General features: G+C 50.2%; 1 protein-coding gene across 3 annotated transcripts in view; it reads left to right on the top strand.

Annotated features, from left to right (window-relative positions):
- Nucleotides 1-20,579, top strand: part of DGKH (diacylglycerol kinase eta) — a 115,531-nt gene that overhangs the window by 84,279 nt on the left and 10,673 nt on the right. For 2 of the 3 annotated variants that reach the window (XM_077344072.1, XM_077344071.1), the window contains exons 22-29: nt 314-427; nt 789-923; nt 2,620-2,786; nt 3,220-3,325; nt 3,783-3,875; nt 4,867-4,986; nt 6,563-6,668; nt 8,002-8,132. In XM_077344072.1, the coding sequence (XP_077200187.1) occupies nt 314-427; nt 789-923; nt 2,620-2,786; nt 3,220-3,325; nt 3,783-3,875; nt 4,867-4,986; nt 6,563-6,668; nt 8,002-8,132 (972 nt within the window). The remainder of the gene's footprint in view (nt 1-313; nt 428-788; nt 924-2,619; nt 2,787-3,219; nt 3,326-3,782; nt 3,876-4,866; nt 4,987-6,562; nt 6,669-8,001; nt 8,133-20,579) is intronic. The other variant, XM_077344073.1, reaches the window with a different exon arrangement.

The following is a 20,579-nucleotide window of genomic DNA, read 5'->3' as shown; positions in this document are numbered from 1 at the left end:
CTCATAGGGCTTTAGGGTATCAGCCACCAGTTTCCAGCTGAGGCCCCAATACGCAGACTTGTTGTAGAAAAAGAATCTCTTTATTGAAAAAAGCAAACAAACAGAAAACAAGGCTTTTACTTGCTAAAATTTATTAGCATGCAAACTAGCATCGCTCTATGTCTCCCATACAACCCGCTCTATGTCTCCCACACATGGTCAGCGGAATTACATGAGAACAAATGAACAGGTAATCAGTGAACAGGGCATGAACATGAAAACATGTCAACAGGGTCTTGACACCCCCATGGATGTTTCCTTTCCCCTCTCTCAGATATTTGGGGCACCGTCATTTGATGATAAGATCTTAGAGGTTGTTGCAGTGTTTGGCAGCATGCAGATGGCCGTCTCCCGTGTTATCAAGCTACAGCATCACAGGATTGCACAGGTATGTGCCTAGAGCAGGGGTAGTCAACCTGTGTCCTCCAGATGTCCATGGACTACAATTCCCATGAGCCCCTGCCAGCGAATGCTCATGGGAATTGTAGTCCATGGACATCTGGAGGACCACAGGTTGACTACCCTTGCTCTAGAGAATGAGCTGGCCAGGGAATCTCTGAAGAGACCAAAGCACGTGTGAAAGGCTGGCTTCCATTCAATGAGTCTTATGAATTTTCAGAGGTGGAAAATTCGGAGGATTTGGCGGAGATGTCTGATACCTAGAGGAAGTCATACCCACTAATAACCACACTTGTCAGTTTTTCTTGACCATATTAGCCTAGAATGAAACGTGTTTTATTGCCTTTCAGTGCCGGTCGGTAAAAATTACCATCGTTGGGGAGGAAGGAGTCCCAGTACAGGTGGATGGAGAAGCATGGATCCAGCCCCCGGGGATTATTAAAATCGTGCATAAAAACAGAGCACAGATGCTGACCCGCGACAGAGTACGTTATTGCAAGACATTTATGTCTATTATTTAATGTCTTTGTGAAGAACTTGATTCATTTGCAATAAGGGAATAACACAGTAGGATACTGTCTACAGGGCCAGATCTCTTAGCACTGGAAACTCAGGTTTTCTTAGAGCTGTCTGGTCATCAGAGATGATGGCTTTGGCATCCATACACCCTGCAAAGAAAAGCAAGGCTCTCATTAACTTTTCTGTTAGTAGCAGCCGCAACACATTACTGAGTAATTTATAGATACAAATGAGTAGCCGTGTTGGTCTGAAGTAGCACAATAGAATCAGAGTCCAGTAGCACCTTTAAGACCAACAAAGATTTATTCAGGGAGTGAGCTTTCGAGTGCAAGCACTCTTCGTCTGTTTATAATAACTGCTTAAAAGTGTAGCAGGAATTTGCTGATGGGCAGTAGGTTTAGGATGGAGCACAGGAAATAATTTACACAGAGCGATTAATATGTAGAATTCGTTGCCAGAGGATGTACTGATGTCTGGAGGCTTATAGAGGTGGGCATGAACCTGAAAAATTGAAGTTTGTGTGGGTTCACAGGATGGGGGACAGGTCACGAACCGTGAATCCTGAACTTACACAAACCCCAATGGTGTTTGAAGTCCAGTTCGGTTCATTGGGTTCGTTATGCAGTAGGCTGTCTCTCGGTGTGCTAGAGATGCAAAATTCCTCTGAGGAACCACTCTAACTGTCAGGAACTTCTTCCGGATGTTTAGCCGAAAATTCTTTTGAATTAATTCCAACCCATTGGTTCTGATCCGACTCCCTGGGGCAACAGAAAACAACTCTGCTCCATCTTCTCTACGACAGCCCTTCAAGTACTTGAAACAGACCAAGCTCTCTCAACCTTTCCTCATACGACTTGGTCTCCAAACCCCTCACCAACTTTGTAGTATGTTTTGCCTGCTGAAGGTCCCCGGGAAATCCTTGGCATCTCCAGTTGGCAGGCGATGGGAAAGGCCGGAGGCCCTGGAAGGCCACCGCCAGTCTGGAAGCTCTGAGGCTCTGGTTCAATAGGAGATGGATGTGTGTGGGTGTGGGTGAGACCATGGAGGTTAAGATTTGCATGCTGACATATTTATTTTGAGAGGCTCTGGAACTGACGTCTTTCCCTTGCCTTTCCCTGTTTATTATGCCTGAGATTTACTGAAGCTATATTTTGAAATTGTGACTGTATCATATGGTTTCTTCCCAGGGCTATCTTGGGTGTCCATTTGGGGTGGGAAAGTAACATAGACATTCCCTGAACCAATGCAAACAAGTGTTTCCATCCTGCCCTGCAAGAGGGGTCTTCACTGCATGCACAACAGAGCCCTTTTCCCTGCCGCGCAGCCGGGGGGGGGGTCCTCTTTGGCGCGGGCTGAAATGCCGAAAGATATGGCCGATTCCCACTGGGAGCAATGGAGATGAAATCTGAATTGCTTTAGGATGCTTTGGGTTGATCCTGCGTTGAGCAGGGGGTTGGACTAGATGGCCTGTAGGGCCCCTTCCAACTCTATGATTCTATGAATACAGGAATGAATCCAGACTGCTGTAGTAACAATTGTCATAATGATTTTTAGAAATACTGTTTCCTTTTCTAAAATCTGTGCTGGTGTGTGTGCCTGCTGCTCTTAAGTGGGAAACTTGGGCCGGGCGTTAAGTGTGCCTCCTTCCCTTCTGCCGGACAGGCCTTTGAAAGTACCCTGAAATCGTGGGAGGACAAACAGAAGGGCGATCCCTGCAAGCCAGTCCTCCGACCCCCTTTCTACCCCCCGCAGGCGGCGGAGCTGGCCACCAAAGAGGAGGCTGCCCAGGTCCGGTTCTGTTCGCAGGCTGCAGAAGAGCTCATCACCAGGTACGGAGCAGAAGCATCACAGGGGCCCAAGCGGGCGGGGTTGGGGCTGGGGTTGGGGCCAAGGGCATGCTCACTTTTCATTGCAGGGTGACCAGAGCTGTCTCTGCCCCTTGGCCAGGATGGAAGGTCCTGGCTTTTGCAGGACTATGGAAGGAAAACCACATGACCTGGCAATTAAATCAGTGCCTGGAGCTGCCGGTTTAGTCCCTGGTTTTTTTTAATGCATTGTCTGTCTTAATAATTGCTGTAACAATGGGCAGAAGGAAGGGGGCCGCCACACCGTGGGCTGGGGCTGCATTGGGCGTGGCTCTCTGCAGCAGAGAGTGCAGCCAATTAGGAATACGTGCAGGAGGCGTGCCGTAGGAGGGTCTGGCCGGCCACCTGGGCAGGTGTTTTTCACTCCTCTCTTTGTCCTCTCCAACTTTTCTTCTAGAATCTGTGAGGCTGCAAAAACACACCCTTTGTTGGAACAGGAGCTGGCTCATGCAGTCAATGCGTGTTCCCATGACTTAAATGAAGCTGGCCTGAGATTTCCGGAGGTAAAGCAATTTTAGGCACTTCTAAGATCATAAACAGAATAAGCAAAGTAAAGAGCAAAAATGGACTCTCAACGAAGGCCCGGCTGTTCTGTGGTCTTTCGTGATTGCTGGATGGTGGGAATTGGGCCGTGGCTGCAATTCTTGCCCCAACCTGCTCAGGCTCAGACTGGGAAGAAAAGGTCTTGCTCCCCAAATGGAAAGTGAACAGCTGGGGCTGTGGGACTGCTGGGCAGTCTGGAGAGGAGCAGGTGACAAGTGTGCGGGAGACCTTGTGTCACAGGTGAAGGGCAGGCACACTCCCAGAGAGAGCCAGGTGGGGCAGGTGATTCCAGCAGGCAGCCTAAGGCCCACCCTGTCCAGCAGAGGAAATCCAGCCCTATCGGCTGCCGATGTCTTGTTCTCCCGCTGTTTCAAAGTGTTTGTTGTGAAATGCAGAGTCCTTCTCTTTCCTTCCTAGAGCCTTACCCGAAACGTGGCCCTTGAAATAGCTGTCAGCGTGAAGGCCCTTCAGGAGGAGACCGAAGCCCTGCTGGGAGGGAGGGCCCCGCTGGTAAGGGGGCAGGGAAGCTGAGCCTTCTTTTCCGCACACCATCATCTCAGCCCTACTCCGGGCAGGAGGTGATCCAGAAGTTGCCCAGGGCAGTGAAGGAAGAGCCAGCATGGGGGGCGGGGAGGAGGGGGGACCGGGATCGGGGAGAGCAGGGAGCCAGGTTCAGATCACCGGGGGACTTCTGGCTGGCCTCATTCTCTCAGGCCCGTCCACCTCACAGGGCTGTCCTGGGGTTCCAGTGAAGGAGAGGAAAATGTTTTGTAGAATCCTTTGGGTCTCCTTTGGGGAGAAGGAGATGCAAATAATAGCATTGCTGGTGTGCCTTTCTGCTTTGCGGGGAGGGGGGCACTGAGCTAGGGCGGACAGCGGTGGGAAGGGCCTTTGTTCAAGGATAAGGACTGATGCTTAGAAGGCTAGGTTGGTTTGAAGCAGAGCCAAAGTTAGTTCTTGATTCTCTACCCTGACCCCAGCGGCCGCTCTTGGCAGGGCCGGCTAGCTCAGTGCGGGGTGGGGCCCATTGACCTTCAGGCTGTGGGGTTCTGCCCAGGTGTGCGAAAAAGAAAATGACCCTGAGCTGGACCTGTCTGGATTTTCCATGACCATCAGCCGTGGGGCCTGCCTGGGTGAAAGGCTGCAAAAAGGAGGGGGAGTAGGTGAGATTACATGAAGAAGCTGGCTGGATCCAACCCAAATCTGGAGGGGAACAGAAGTTCTCAGTGCATGGAGAGGAGAGGCTACATTTGGGTAGGTTTATCAGAGGGAAAGTTTCTTTGTGGCCCCTGGGTGTTCAGAGAGGGCTGAGGGGCCCCGGGTGCAAGCCCGCCCATCTGCTGCTGCCAAGGAGTCCCCTGGGAGATCCCAAGCCAGTGGGTACCAGCCTCGCTTGCTGCTCTGCTCTCTCCTTAACAAAGCGCATCTCCCTTTCCTTGCACACGGCCACAGCTAGAGGCGTCGTTTTACCAGGGGTGAACATGCCGTGTTATTTCCACAGCAATTGGAATCGCCTCATGAAGAGCTGCTCTCAGTGGCCCTGCAGAGCTTGGAGGCCGAACTGGGGAAGCTGGCAGAGATCCCGTGGCTGTATTTTGTTCTGCAACTGAATGATGACGAGGTGGGTAAGAGCCACACGCCCCTGCACACGTTCCTTCCCTTCGGCAGGTCAATTGACTCTGTCGTCCCCTCTGAATATTAGGGGTAGGATTGTTATATTGATTAGCCTCCCCGCTCTGCATCCAGGCAACATATATTTCTACAATAGTGTTAAAATCAGAATATAATGATAAAAACTCTACCCTAGTGCTCCCTCTCAGCATATCAGGGTGTCTGGGGGCTGGGGGCGAGGTGTGCAGTTCATCTGGTGTCCTGGCCTCAGCCATATGCCTGGCGGAAGAGCCCCTGTGCTGCAGGCCCTGCAGAGCTTTGAGAGTTCCGTCTCTGCCAGCAGCATGTTCCACCAGGCTGGGCCCAGGGCTAAAAGGCCAGTTGCACTCCTTTAGGGCCAGGGACCACTAGCACAATCACATTTGTAGGTCTTTGAGTTCTTCTGGAGGGTATATTGGGAGAGGTGGTTCCTTGGAGACGCAGGACCCAGAAGGCACAAGGCCTTGAAGGTAGAAAACAACATCTTGAATTTGATCCGGAATTCATCCAGTGACCAGTGCAACTGCTGAGGGACTGGCTGAATATGGATCCTCCATGGGGTTCTAGTGAGTTAGTAACGAAGTCGTGTCCGACCCATTGCGACCCCATGGACAATGATCCTCCAGGCCTTCCTGTCCTCTACCATTCCTTGGAGTCCATTTAAGCTCGCACCAAGAGAGTTACAGTAGAGTGAGTTACAGTTGTCTAATCTGGGAGTGACTGTTGTGTGGATGACTGTGGCTGGGGTCTTCAGGGTCGGGTCAGGAGCTAATACCGTTGCCTGGCTATTGTGTTTCTCTTTGCTTCCTTTGCCCCTTTTACAGAGGCAATTTCCGCACATCAGCAAAAATAGCATTACGCTTGCCATGAAAACCTTGTCCTACAGAGGCCGTGTTTCCTACAGTATTCTTTCTTTCTTTCTTTATATTTATTTATTTATTTATCTAGACCGCCCATTTCTTTGCAGCTCTAGGAGGTTTACATTGAACATTCTATAACTTACATGGAATGTTATACAGACTGTATCATCAAAGCAACTTTCAGTAAAGGATCCAAAGATTACAATAACACATAATACAAATAACAATTAACAGTAACATTGAGAGGATTAATTATTTCAGTCATGGGGGGGCTCTGGGGGGACCAGCAGGTGTTCTGAGTCGGTCGGCCTCAAGCAAATACCTGGTGGAAGAGCTCCCTCTTGCAGGCCCTGCGGAACTGTGGAGGTTGCAATTCAAGTAGGAACCCTTTTTCATACATAGACCATTTTTTAAAATTTACAGCAAGTTTAGATTTAGATAGGAACTCGATGGAGCACACTATTGGGTGTCTGTGTCCTTTAAGCCAGGGTTAGTCTACCTGTGGTCCTCCAGATGTTCATGGACTACAATTCCCATGAGCCCCTGCCAGCGTTTGCTGGCAGGGGCTCATGGGAATTGTAGTCCATGAACATCTGGAGGACCACAGGTTGACTACCCTGCTTTAAGCCATTCAATTTTCTGTGACTGTAATTTCCCCTGTAATCTGATTTCTCCTTGCATGGGTAGGATCCTCCGTTGGAGTACGTTAAAAGAAACAGAAGCACAGTATTTCGTATAGTGCCAAAGTTCAAAAAGGAAAAGTCCAGGACACAGAAGACCAGACCTCAACCTGGTATGTTTTCTGATACTGCAAAGAAAAGCGGAACTGCTCTGGGAAAACTTAACATTCGGTGGTCAGCACACGGGTGGTGCTTTCTCTGTGTCCAACCAGTATTCCAACCCCCAAGGTGTGGCCTGTCTGATTGGCACTTCTGCATTGTGTCTGTCATGACTCCCTTTGAGATGAAGTGCCTGGCCTTCCACTGACTCCTCTGCCCCTGGATCCGACATCCCTCCAAGCCTAATCTTAGATCAGCAGTTTCCAGACTCCCTCTTGGACCTGGGGTTCCCTTGGAAGCATATTGCGTCTTTGTCCTTGACAAGATCAGTAATGCTGGAGAAGCTCTCCTGAAGAACAAGTTGGCTTTCCTTTACTGATCTCCCTGTGCAAGCAGAAAAGAAGGACTGGATGTCTTCTAGGGTCTGTTGTCAGTTCTTGGAGGATGGCTGTGAGGCCTGATACGCTTGGCCAGAACTGACCACGCATACCTCTGAAGTCCTTACTCTGGTCATGGTTGGGTCAGTGGCCAGAGCAACATGGAAAGAGCGCTCTTAGGGGAGAGGGAGAGAAAGCCACTCTCTTTGATAAGTACACTGATTGTAGTTGCTGGTGGGGAGGGGCATCCAAGATAATGGCTCACCAGTAAAGTTTGCTAGGAAATGGAATGCTATTAAGTACAGTTGTTTTTACATCAGGGTCTTTTAATAAGCAACAGATTTTTTAAATGCTGGGAGGGTGGGGCAAGCATTATGCATAAGCCAAAGAGACTGACTTAATTGACATTTTTGGCCTTTAAAAATCATTCTGCCCTAAAGTTTGATTTCTGAAGCAAAAGACGCCTGCATTGAGCAAGTAGATTACTTCCTCCTGTGTTTCTCAGCCTGGTGTGGGCCACTAGCCTTAGAGAATAATCTTGATAGACAGTTAAGCTGTGGTAGTCATCTTCTACAATTAATGACATATTTGCTGAACTAATTAATAACCACAGGTATTGTGTTTTAATGAATGCATTCTCTCCCCCATCCATCAAGTCTTGTATGCAGCTGAACATATACAGCCCCCCTCCCCCCCCCTGCTCCTTCTATTGGGACGAGTGAATTTATTGATGTTCAGGGGCTAGAGAGCTCAGAAGTGTGGTAGCCATGTGTCTTGCTCCATCTTTCTCTCTGTTTTTCTTTCTTACACATGTTCTCAGGTCTTCTTAACCTGTAAGCTGCATGAAAAAATATACCCAGCTTTTTGCTTCTGTATTCTGCTCTGTTTTCCACTTTCTGTGGCCTAACCTTTGCTTGTAATGAAGTTGAGCATGTAGAAATTAAGGGGGTTTTGCTCTTAACTTTGGTAGTTCAAAAATGGGGCACAGATGAAGTTGCTGCTTGGCTGGATCTGCTCAGTTTGGGAGAGTACAAAGAAATCTTCATCAGCCATGACGTCCGAGGCTCTGAGCTTTTGCACCTGGAAAGGCGAGATCTTAAGGTATTTCTTTGTGCTACTTTTCCATTCTTGGGAATTTTCCTTCGATAGAGAGACATTTAAACCTTTTCTCCTGTTCCCATTCTGGTTATATGCTTGTAGCTTGGCTTTTAATATGCAAATAATCTTCCCCCCCAAATTAAAAGCAGACCCACATGCCCAAAAAACTAATACACAAGCTGTTGAGCGATACTTTCCTCTGAGAGTACCAAGAAAAGTTAAAATGTCCTTCTGTCATGCAGAGCTATAATGATAGCTAGATAGAGCAAAATGCTGGGGTTTTTCTTAGGCTGGTGTCCACTTGCATCAGAATGCTCCCGTCAACTTGAAATAAGGAATATCGTCAGCCCCACCCCTGGATCTGCAGAGAGGTAACTTGTCACGGACATGATGATTGCTCAAGATGCAAATGATGCAGGATTGATTTTTGATGCCTCTGAATAGTGTTCTGCAGCTCTCTCCCCTTTCAGCCGCTGTACTCTATGCTCTGCAGGCAGGGCCAGTCGGGTCTCCTCGAGCGGTGCCTGTCCCTTAGTCCGAGGGCTGGCCACAGGCCTGGAGAGCTGGCTGCTCGAGGCTTATGCCTCATGGATATGGATCCAGCATGGTTCTCACCCCTCCCCGCCCATGGCTGAAATGGGCCCCTGGGACTTGTCCAGGCTTCACTGGGGCCAGAATCTGGTCAAGGATCCTATCCACCATGCTCTGGCCTGGGAGGTGGAGTGCAAGCTGGCTGTGCTCTCTTGGCAGGAACCCACTGCCTCCACCCTGGCTGTTGCACAGAGGCAAATTATGAGGGGCTCGTGGCCTGGGCGTCGGCCTCGTTACTTTGGGGCAGGGGACAAAAGGACGTTTGGGTGGAGGCGCTCCAGTTTCATGGGAGAACAGGGACAATTTCTAGCATTTCCTTTCTCTTTCAAAAAACAACAGCAGCCTTTTATCTTTCAGCCTCTGCTGAAATCTCCCTCTCCCTCAACTTCACGATAATTTGGGAAAAGGTTGTATAGAAATAAAATCTGCAAGGCTGAAGTGCCGTCATCATAAAGAATTGTCTCCTTGCCTCTGCCATCCTATCAGAGCTATGCCCTTCCCAGTCCATTGAAGCCAAAGGGGCTTAGGAGGGGGTAACTCCAGCTAGGAGTGCAGAATGCAGGATCTCTCTGCTCTTCCCTTGTGATCTGTCTTTCCCCCTCTCTCTTGACTCCTCCTTCTCTTCCCCACAGAGAGAACCTCATTTCCCTTGCTCTGCTCCACAAAGCACTGCGCACTGCGTGATATAAAAATACATTCCCGTTTCAGCATCGACAGTCGTGTTCTCTTTCCCCTTCTGAAATCCGACGAGGGTCAACCAGCTAAAGTCACGGCTTCCTTACTGAGTCCTCATTTCATTTGCTTTGATGAATGATTGATGAGTGATATATTCATGCCTCTTTTGTGGGACGGATCCCATTTCCTGACGGAGCAGGCTGGCAGCCCAGGGATGCCTGGAGAGCCTTCCCTGCAGAGGCCATTCAGGCCTCGTCATGGAGGCAACTCCCTTCCCCAACAACAGCACTGCTTTCTTCAGCGGTGATATATCATGATGATCCATAGGCTTATGGAACTTATCACCTCCCGGTCAGACTGCTGTAATGTACTCTACGTGGGGTTACCCTTGAAGACAGCTACTTTAGAACACTGCAGGAGATGTTGCCTGCAGGCTGCATATTACTCCGGAGCTTAAAAGAGTTGCTCTAGTTACCGCTTCCTAACTCGCTGCAGTCACTGTGAGTGCCACACAGTACCTTAAGGACCACATCGTTCTGTATGAGCCTGGCCTGAACAGGGAAAGCAGGTGACCACAAGGGATTTCATTTCTAGATCACAGAATACGCCATCTGAAACTGGATCACAGAACTGGAGGACGATGGGAACAGAAAGCTAAGGCAAGGTTTAATATGAATGAGAGAGGGCAGTGCAAGCAGGGCTTGTGATACCTGCTGTAATCACAGGAGTGGGCAGTAACCCTGCTCCATTCTTAAGGCGCCCTTGTGGACTGTTCTAATCCGTTTTCAAAAATGCCCCCCCAGTCGCTTCTGTTGGGCACAGTCTGCTGAGTGATGGAAGTGTCGGGGCCTTCCTGACCTCTCCAAGATGGGAACCACCACTGAAAAAGCACATGAACAGGCAGCTGCTGATCTTACCCATTTGCAAGATGCCGCCTTGGGAAGACTTTGGTTGGACAAGCAAAGCCATTGCAATAAGTGTGCAGGACAAGGTGCAATCCCTGGGCTGAAAGGGCTTGTAGGTGAGAACCAGAACCTGGAACTGGACTCAGGATCCAGTGAAGGGTGTGTTCCACCTGAGCGTAACCAGGTTGTGGTGTTCCACACCACAAGGCATTTCTCATTCATCTTTAAGGGCAGGCCCGAGTGGAGCGCACTGCCAACCGTCTAGCTTTGAGGGAACCATAGCATGGATCCACATGGCCAGATCAGCTGACTAAAGGGTGTCTTCTGGGCTAAATGAGGCCGGTTGAATGCCTCTTTGGGCAGCTTTGTTGAGTCAGTTCTCCAGTAACAGTGCTGGATGCAGTATAACCCTTGTGTCCTTCACAGAGTCAGGGAACACCACCAAAAGTGGACAACACAACGTCCTTCAAGACCTCAGGCTTCCCAGCCAGAATTGCCTCCATTGTGTCAGGATTCTCCTTCAGTGTGTTCCTCCTTAACCATTTAGCCACAGCAATTAGGACCGCTCCAATATCATCAGATGATGCAGAAAAAGAAATATAGCGTTGAGGGTCAACGGCATTTAGATGACATCCTGCTCCAAATCTACAGCGGATTCCTCTTAAGGGCTTGGCAGACAGATTGAAGAGCACCGGGAATAAAATGAAGGAACCTCCTCAAGACGACAGCAGCAGCCCGTATGAGTCATGCTTATAGCGAACGGTTTAAACCAGGGGTAGTCAAACTGCGGCCCTCCACATGTCCATGAACTACAATTCCCATGAGCCCCTGCCAGCGAATGCTGGCAGGGGCTCATGGTAATTGTAGTCCATGGACATCTGGAGGGCCGTTGTTTGACAACCCTTGGTTTAAACCAATCCAGGGTAGAGTCAGTGAACATCACTGGCCTTTCTTTGGAAGCCTGTAGGTCACGGGACAGCATGGTTGGAGTGGCTTCGTCCTAGTTTTCACGTTTTCTTCTGGTGCCTGGCCTTGTCGTTTTAATTATTCTGTTGTTTCGCTGCTTCTTGGCTGAACTGTTCTTTTCAGTGTTTTTTTTAAGTTTTAGAGCAATTATTCTTACAATTTTTCTCTGCTGATATAATATTACTGTTGTTTTACTCTTAATTGCAAATCACTTTCACTGGTGAATTTTTCAGAGAGGCAGGATGGCAGTGAAAAGGGACAGCCAGTTGCAGCTGTCAAGAGGTGGGTTTGCCTGCGCCTGCCCTGGGCTTCCGTGGTAGCTTCCCAGGCCAATGCTAACCAGCGTCTACTCTGCTCGGCTTCTGAGATCTGATGAGGTCGAGCTAGGCTGGGCCATCCCGGTCAAGACGAGAGATGCACAGGGGTGCTTGTCTGTTGCCTGCCTTTGTACAGCCACCTGGTCTTCCTCAGTGGTCCCCCACCCAAGCATTAACCTGTGCCAACCCACCTAAGCTTCCGAGGTCAGATGGGAAACAAACCTAACCTGGGCCACTGTTGCAAACCAGATTCAGTGATTAGTTTTTCAGAGGGACACTATAAAATTACTTGAAATAAAAACGTGAAGGCAGAAAGTAACAGATGCGTTTTGTTATGGTGTTCTTTCCAGGACTATCTCTTTAAGTGTCGACACTTCTACATAACACCCCTAAAATATCCAACTGGGGGAAGAGTTCCAGAGAACTTTTCCAGAGAGTAAGCAATGGAATGACAAAAACTGTTTGGAAAACTGAATTAAAGTGTACCATGTCAACAGAAGAGAAGCTCAATGCGTGGGGCTCATCTCATCAAGTTTCATCTCTCACCAGAATCTCATCCTGCCCCTTCCCATCCTCCCCTGGCCAGCGCTGGGGTAGGAAGGGCTCCAGGTCAGTCACCTGTCTGCACTCATGACCCAGGAGAACATGGCACTGCACATGTCCTCATCCCACAACCTGTGATCTGTCAGGAGAAATGCTTGCCCCCCCCCAAGCAAAAATATGCCATTTTTCGATATCAATTCATACTTGCAGAAAAAACCCTTCCATTTACTTCCCAAAGTTCATTTCTATATCTCATTGCATTGCTGGCTATCTTTAACAGTCATCATTTGGAAGGTATTTCCCTAACATTTTATTTTAAGGTGACGTATACATTAAGTAAAATAGCTTTGCTTCCTTTGGTAATTAGTTTAATGCCAGTCACATTGGCCGGATAAGTATACCAGGCACTGGTCAGAAGGTGCAAGCCAGGAGAGAGCGTGTTGGAGCGTCTTGTCAAGCATCTGGGTTGTCTCCCCAGTACAGAAGTCAACCTGGGTTTTGCCAGTGGACTCAGTCATACTGTCATGAATATCCTCTCTAAACATCAGGACACCTTACAGCAGGGGTAGTCAAACTGCGGCCTTCCAGATGTGCATGGACTACAAAGTCCATGGACATCTGGAGGGCCGCAGTTTGACTACCCCTGCCTTACAGCCTCAAGAGCCGGTCCAGAGTGGTAGACTAGGAGAACGAGGTTGGATTCCCCAGTCCTCCACATGCAGCCAGCTGGGTAACCTTGGACTATTCACAGTTCTTTTGGAGCTGTTCTCACAGAACAGGCCTCTCTCAGCCCCATCGGCCTCACAGAAGAAGGGAAAGGTGTTTGAAAGCCGCAGTGGAATTCCTCCGGGCTGCAAAAAACAGGGATATTAAAAGAATGGCTCTTCTTTTGGGGGGCAAACCATTCTAATTGTCAAGAGGCACCTGGCTGCACTGGGTGAGTTCAAATCCCCTGGTCCGGATGAAATGCACCCGAGAGTGCTCAAAGAACTTTCCCGAGAACTTGCACAGCCCTTGTCCGTCATCTTTAGGACCTCGTGTTGGACTGGAGACATGCTAGAAGACTGGAAGAGAGCAAATGTTGTCCAGGTCTTCAAAAAAGGGTGGAAAGATGACCCGAGGAACTACATACAGATTGGCCTCCTATGGCAATGCTTCAGCAATAATGTCATGGCCAGCCATGAAAAATCTTCCTGAACGTCTGTGCCAGCTGCGGGGCCCAACACGTGCCAGTTTTGCCACATGCTGTGTCAGGCCGGTGGGAAGTGGGACCACATCACCCAAGTCTGCCGCTTGAAGGAGGCCACCAACCTTGCATGACCATCACCCACATGGCTGCTGCCCACCCATGATAAACTAAAAAAAATCCTCACCTTCACAATGTATCCCTTCTGCCATCCGCCACCAACCTCGTGTGACTGTCAGCACACTGCATGTTGCCAACTTGACACAGCTAACACAGTCAGGATCCTTTGAGAGCAGCTTGGCTCAACGCCGACAAAACTGAGACCACACCAAGCAGTCGATAGCGAAGTCAGTCTTCTTTGAGGATTACAATGGCGGAGCAAGCATCTTCTTCAGGAAACACACAGAACGGGGTTATCGGCAAAGCCAAGGCACAAAGGAAGGAATGGGGTTTTAACTACTCGGACCCCCGCCCAAGCTGAGCGTGGGAAACTTGGTTCTTACAAGATTGATTGTTTGATTAACAAAGACTCAAAACTAGGAGACTTGGGGTCACTTCACTACCAACTGCCTGACGCTGCAGATCCGCTCACCTCAGATGCTGTGCTGGTCGATTTTCTCTGTGGCTACATCTTTCAACTCATGCATTGCCCTGGGAAGTCCATCAACCACGCCAATATGTTGAGGCATCTGCCTCTGCCCACCATCGATGCAGACCCAGCAGCTGCTTGTGGGGTAATGCTTATGGACATTTTGCCACAGCTGACACTCCACGCTGCAGACATTGCTGCACAGGCTCCCCTCCCATGTCCTCAACCGGGTGTGGAGGGGGTAGCCTAGCAGCGAACTGGACTCAGACATTGCTTCATTCACTGCCTGGCAAAACTGTCAGCCCACAGGGGCTGTTTCTTTTGGGGCCATTGAGTGGTGGTGCTGATCAAATTGTGCCAGCAGGTCCCGGAGGCTCATGAGGGCCACCCAGGAATCGTCCACATGAAGGCCTTGGCCCAGAGTTATGTGTGGTGGCCAGGAATGAACAGGGAGGTTGAGGCTTAGGTCCTACAGTGCCAGCCCTGGCAAGAGAGCTGCCCAGAGATTCCCCAAGTGATGATACAGACCTGGGAGTCTGCCAAGATTCCCTGGTCTTGGCTGCACATCAACGTGGTGATGTGCAGGGTCACACATCTTGATTTTGATGGATTCATACTCCAAATGGCTGGAGATGATTCCCGTGTCTGCCATGACATCAGCTGGGGTCTTCTAAGCCTTGCAGAGGCTCTTTGAGACACATGGGCTGCCGAACACCCTCATCTCAGACAACGGAGTCCAGTTCACCTCCACTGACTTTACGGAGTTTCTGTCGTCTCACCTCATCAGGCATGTCACATCAGTTCCACCCATTCACAAATCGCCAAGCAGAGTGCATGTTTCACACTATGAAGGATACTCTCTCCCAGGTAACCAAGCTGACTGGCATCAACACCTTGCGAACTTCCTCACCTGGCAACACGTCACCTCAACAAATGCCCCCAGGAAGAGCCCAGCCAAACTGCTGATGAATCGGCACCTGACCACACTGCTGGATCAGCAGCACCCTAATCACAGTGTTACCCAAGACACCAGCCAGGAGGAGACAACTGCAACCCGTTCCGTTGCACTGGATGACCCGCACTGGAACTATGCAGACAGGGCCCCTTGGATTCCGGCAACCATCACCAGAATCACTGGACCTGTCTCATATCAGGTCCAGTCTCTGGAGGGCCACACTCTCCACCACCACATGGACCAGATGCAGCAGCCTATCCGGATCCATGTCAGTGCAGAAGAACAAGCCAGGTTGGCACAAACAACTGCAGCCTCCCCTGGGGGCCTGCTGTCTCCAACCACAACACCAGCCCCCCCCCCCCAGGAGCACCAGCTTGTTGAACTAGCTCCAAGCAACTTGGCAGGAAACCACCAGACTTGTCCCAGCCCCTTAACTGCTAGGACTCGCTCCACACCCTGCTACCTCCAGGTCTTTGTGCATCACCTGCTAAGTGACTAACTTGGGGGGGGGATTGTGTATGGAGACATCCTGAGCACCTGAGCTTGAAGATCAAGGCAGGATCGTTATCCTGTAACTGGCCAATGTATGGCTAGATCCCGACTGCCGGATCCAATCAGTTCATTGTGAAACTGACCAATAGCGTATTTATGTTGGTACTAGTAAATAAGCCCGCTGCAGGCAAAATGCAGCGAGCGCTAGCAGGGCGCGCGAATAGGGTGGCTGGGCTGTGCGGCCCTGCCTGGAATGGGCGGGGGCGTCCTGTGGGCCTGGTGCCTACCTGGGGTGGCGTCACAGGAGCTGGGCGGGTGGTGCTCCGTGGGGCAGAGCAGAGCTTGCGGCGGCGGTCCCCAAGGTTCCTTTGGCAGCGACTGCTGGCTGGTTGCGCCGGGGGGGCGAAGTGTTGGCGGCAGCGGCAGGTGGTGGCCAGGCAGAAGCCGGGAGAACAGTGGAGTTGGGCAGGAGCGGCTTCTGCCGGCCCCGGGCGCTCCTTCACTGCGGCGAAGGAGCGGCCAGGGCCGGCAGAAGCCGGGAGAAGGGCGGCGGTGGGCGAGAGCAGCTTCTGCCGGCCCCGGACGCTCCTTCGCTACCGCGAAGGAGCACCCGAGGCCGGCAGAAGCCGGGAGAATGACGGCAGTGGGCGGGCAAGGCCTCTGCCGGCCCCAGTAGAAGCCGGGAGAAGGGTGATGGTGGGCGGGCAAGGCTTCTGCGGGCAAAGCTTCTGCCAACCCCGGGCGCTCCTTCGCGCCAGCTGGCAGGTGGTGTTTGAGCTGCCGTTTCATCATTGCCACGCTCCCCCCGAGTGAAAAAAAAAATCCCCTCCCCTTACAGGCGCGATTTTCGGCCGAAAACAGTGTGAAAAATCAAGGGGAAATAAACCAGCAAACGGGCTTCTGTGTTGCTTGTGCTTAGTGACTTTAAACAGAGGGACTGCAGCCGAGGAAGCCTCCCTGGGTAAACAAAGGCTCGCCGGTGCATTGATCTCCGCTCGCTCGGAGAAAAAAAAATGGCGATCGCTTCGCCAGAAGATCAGAGGAGAGAGCCAGGGGGAGGGATTTTGCAGAAACCACAACAATGGTAACGCACAGAACTTTCCCGCTAGTGTTTCAGATTGGTCGCAGGAGTGCAAATTTTCTTTTGAGATGGGGAGCCAAGGAAGCTTGTAGCCAGACGCGGATGTTGGATTTTCGTAGGGCAAACTTTAATAAACTCAGAGACATGATGAGTGTCATACCATGGACGAGAATGCTGGAAGGGAAGGGAGCATGTGAAGGGTGGGCGCTACTCAAACAGGAGCTATTGCTTGCTCAATCAATGACTATCCCAGAAAGACGAAAACACTGCAGGAGCGCTAAGAAGCCTATTTGGAGGAACAGAGAACTTCAAGAGGAACTAAGAAAGAAAAGGAAAATGTTCAGGAAATGGAGGGAAGGACAGAGCTCTAAAGAAGAGTACCTACAGGTTACTAGGCACTGTAGATCAATCATCAGAAAGGCCAAAGCTGAGATTGAGCTAAGATTGGCCAGGGAAGCCCCTTGTAACAAGAAAAGATTTTTCAGTTATGTGAGGAGCAAACGTAAAGTAAAGGAGGCAATAGGCCCACTGTTGGGTGCAGATGGACAAACTCTAACGAAAGATGCAGAGAAAGCAGAAAGGCTTAGTGCCTATTTTACATCTGTTTTTTCCCACAGGTCAAAGTGTTTAGGCACATCTAGAGATGGCCCTTGCCAAAGGATAGTGTCTGGGTGGCAGGTTAACATGGATAGAGAGGTTGTCGAGAGGCATTTAGCTGCACTGGATGAGTTCAAATCCCCTGGTCCGGATGAAATGCACCCGAGAGTACTCAAAGAACTTTCCAGAGAACTTGCACAGCCCTTGTCCATCAACTTCGGAACCTCTTTAAGGACTGGAGATGTCCCGGAGGACTGGAAAAGAGCAAACGTTATTCCGATCTTCAAAAAAGGGAGGAAGGATGACCCAGGAAACTACAGACCAGTGAGTCTGACCTCTGTTGTGGGGAAGATAATGGAGCAGATATTAAAGGGAGCGATCTGCAAACATCTGGAGGACAATTTGGTGATCCAAGGAAGTCAGCATGGATTTGTCTCCAACAGGTCCTGCCAGACCAACCTAGTTTCCTTTTTTGACCAAGTAACAGGTTTGCTGGATCGGGGAAATTCGGTTGATGTCATTTACAAAAGTAAAGCTTTTGACAAGGTTCCCCATGATGTTCTGATGGATAAGTTGAAGGACTGCAATCTGTATTTTCAGATAGTTAAGTGGATAGGGAATTGGTTAGAGAACCGCACTCAAAGAGTTGTTGTCAATGGTGTTTCATCAGACTGGAGAGAGGTGAGTAGCGGGGTATCTCAGGGCTCGGTGCTCGGCCCGGTACTTTTTAACATATTTATTAATGATCTAGATGAGGGGGTGGAGGGACTATTCATCAAGTTTGCAGATGACACCAAATTGGGAGGACTGGCAAATACTCCAGAAGATAGAGACAGAGTTCAACGAGATCTGAACACAATGGAAAAATGGGCAAATGAGAACGAGATGAAATTTAATAAAGACAAGTGTAAAGTTCTGCATCTGGGTCAGAAAAATGAAAAGCATGCCTACTGGATGGGGGATACGCTTCTAGGTAGCACTGTGTGTGAACGAGACCTTGGGGTACTTGTGGATTGTAAACTAAACATGAGCAGGCAGTGTGATGCAGCGGTAAAAAAGGCAAATGCCATTTTGGGCTGTATCAACAGGGGCATCACATCAAAATCACAAGATGTCATAGTCCCATTGTATACGGCACTGGTCAGACCACACCTGGAGTACTGTGTGCAGTTCTGGAGGCCTCACTTCAAGAAGGACGTAGATAAAATTGAAAGGGTACAGAGGAGAGCGACGAAGATGATCTGGGGCCAAGGGACCAAGCCCTATGAAGATAGGTTGAGGGACTTGGTAATGTTCAGCCTGGAGAAAAGGAGGTTGAGAGGGACATGATAGCCCTCTTTAAGTATTTGAAAGGTTGTCACTTGGAGGAGGGCAGGATGCTGTTTCTGCTGGCTGCAGAGGAGAGGACATGCAGTAATGGGTTTAAACTTCAAGTACAACGATATAGGCTAGATATCAGGAAAAGGTTTTTCACAGTCAGAGTAGTTCAGCAGTGGAATAGGCTGCCTAAGGAGGTGGTGAGCTCCCCCTCACTGGAAGTCTTCAAGCAAAGGTTGGATACACACTTTTCTTGGATGCTTTAGGATGCTTAGAGCTGATCCTGCGTTGAGCAGGGAGTTGGACTAGATGGCCTGTATGGCCCCTTCCAACTCTATGATTCTATGATTCTATGATTCTATGAGTGTAGCGCTTTCCGGAGGGTGAATCCACTTTTTGGGATTTCCCTGAAAGTGCTACAACGAAGCACTTTTTGCAGATCGTTTTCAGGAGTGTTGCAGATTGTCAACGACGTTGTGCATAACGGCAAATCAGTAGCGATTTCAATTGGCAACCATTGTGCAATTTTTAAGGAGTGCGGAAAGCCCCTCAGACTTCACCAATGAGTGCATGCCTTATTTTTCCCCAAACAGAAATGATTTTATTTATTTATATTATTTCATCATTACATCTCTATACCACCCTCCCTTACAGCTCAGGGCAGTTTACAGTAAAAGTTGAAAGCTCATAGTACACAAAAACACAACCACCTGCCCCTTCGATCCCTGTCCATCTTGGCTCCTTAAGGGGAGGAATGGACGAATAGGTGATCAGCTCAGGGACATCATCAACTGCTCTCTCCAGTCGGGAGAGTTTCCTGAGGTGCTGAAGGAGGCGATGGTGTGCCCTCTCCTCAAGAAACCATCTCTGAACCCACATGACCCCGCAAGCTACCGCGTGCTAGCGCACTTAGCGTTCCTGGGTAAGGTGGTGGAAAGGGTGCGGCGGACCAGCTCCTAGCGTTCCTGGAAGGTACTTGGGCGCTCGATCCATACCAGTTTGGCTTCTGTCCTGGTCATGGGGTTGAGACGGTGTTGGTCTCCTTGTTGGATGACCTCCGTCGCCAGCTTGACCGAGGCGTCTCTGCTGTGCTAGTTCTTTTAGATCTGTCGGCCGTGTTTGACGTGGTCAATCACGAGGTGCTAGCGAGCTGCCTCGCCGGAATGGGGATAAGGGGTACAGCCTTGCGCTGGATACGCTCCTTCCTCCAAAACTGGACACAGAGGGTAGCTGTGGGAGAGGAAGTATCGGGCCCTTACCGGCTCCCTTGTGGGTTCCACAGTGCTCAGTGCTCTCTCCTACATTATTCAACATCTTTATGCGCCCTCTAGCTCAACTGGTGCAGAGTTATGGGCTGGGTTGCCATCAGTATGCTGATGACACTCAGCTTTTTCTCCTCATGGACGGCCACCAGGACTCTCCCCCAGATCCATTCACCAGATGTTTGGAAGCCGTGGCTGGATGGTTCGAGCAGAGTTGCCTGAAACTCAACCCCTCCAAGATGGAGGTCCTATGGTAGGGCTGTAGGGGAGCAGACCAGGCCAGAAACCTGGGGGATGACCATGGATGTCTCACTAACACTCGAGGCACAGGTCAAACAGGTAGCTGGCCAGGCATTTTTCTATCTTTGCTAGGCTCGGCTACTAGCGCCCTCTCTGTCCCCCGAACACCTGGCCACAGTGATCCATGGGACGGTCACCTCCAGATTAGATTTCTGTAACTCGCTCTACACTGGCCTGCCTCTGGGCTTGATCCGGAAACTGCAACTCGTCCAAAATGCGGCTGCTAGGGTCCTCACAGCTACAACTTGGAGGGCCCATATCCAGCCAGTGCTGAGGCAGCTGCATTGGCTATCGGTTATCTTCCGGATCAGGTTCAAGGTTTTGGTTTTGACCTTCAAGGCCATCTGTGGTCTGGGCCCAGTGTATATGAGGGACCGCCTATCGGCCTATGCCCCCCCCCCCACAGGGCCTTACGCTCTGTGGGGTTAACCTATTGATCATTCCCGATCCCAAGGAAGCTCGTCTTGCCTCGACTAGGGCCAGGGCCTTTTCGGTCGTGGCCCTAACCTGGTGGAATGAGCTCCCGGAAGAGCTGAGGGCCCAGCGGGAATTGTCATCATTCCGCAGGGCCTGCAAGACGGAGCTCTTCCGCCAGGCTTTTGGTTGAGGCCGGGCAGCAAGAAGATCTAGCCCCCCTCACAAATGTGATGATTGCGTCTGTCATCTGCCCTCTC

The sequence above is a fragment of the Paroedura picta genome, chromosome 6, assembly GCF_049243985.1.
Source record: "Paroedura picta isolate Pp20150507F chromosome 6, Ppicta_v3.0, whole genome shotgun sequence".
Taxonomy (NCBI): Eukaryota; Metazoa; Chordata; class Lepidosauria; order Squamata; family Gekkonidae; genus Paroedura; species Paroedura picta.
The sequence above is the reverse complement of the archived record's forward strand: the minus strand, read 5'-3'. Positions and strand labels throughout refer to the sequence as shown.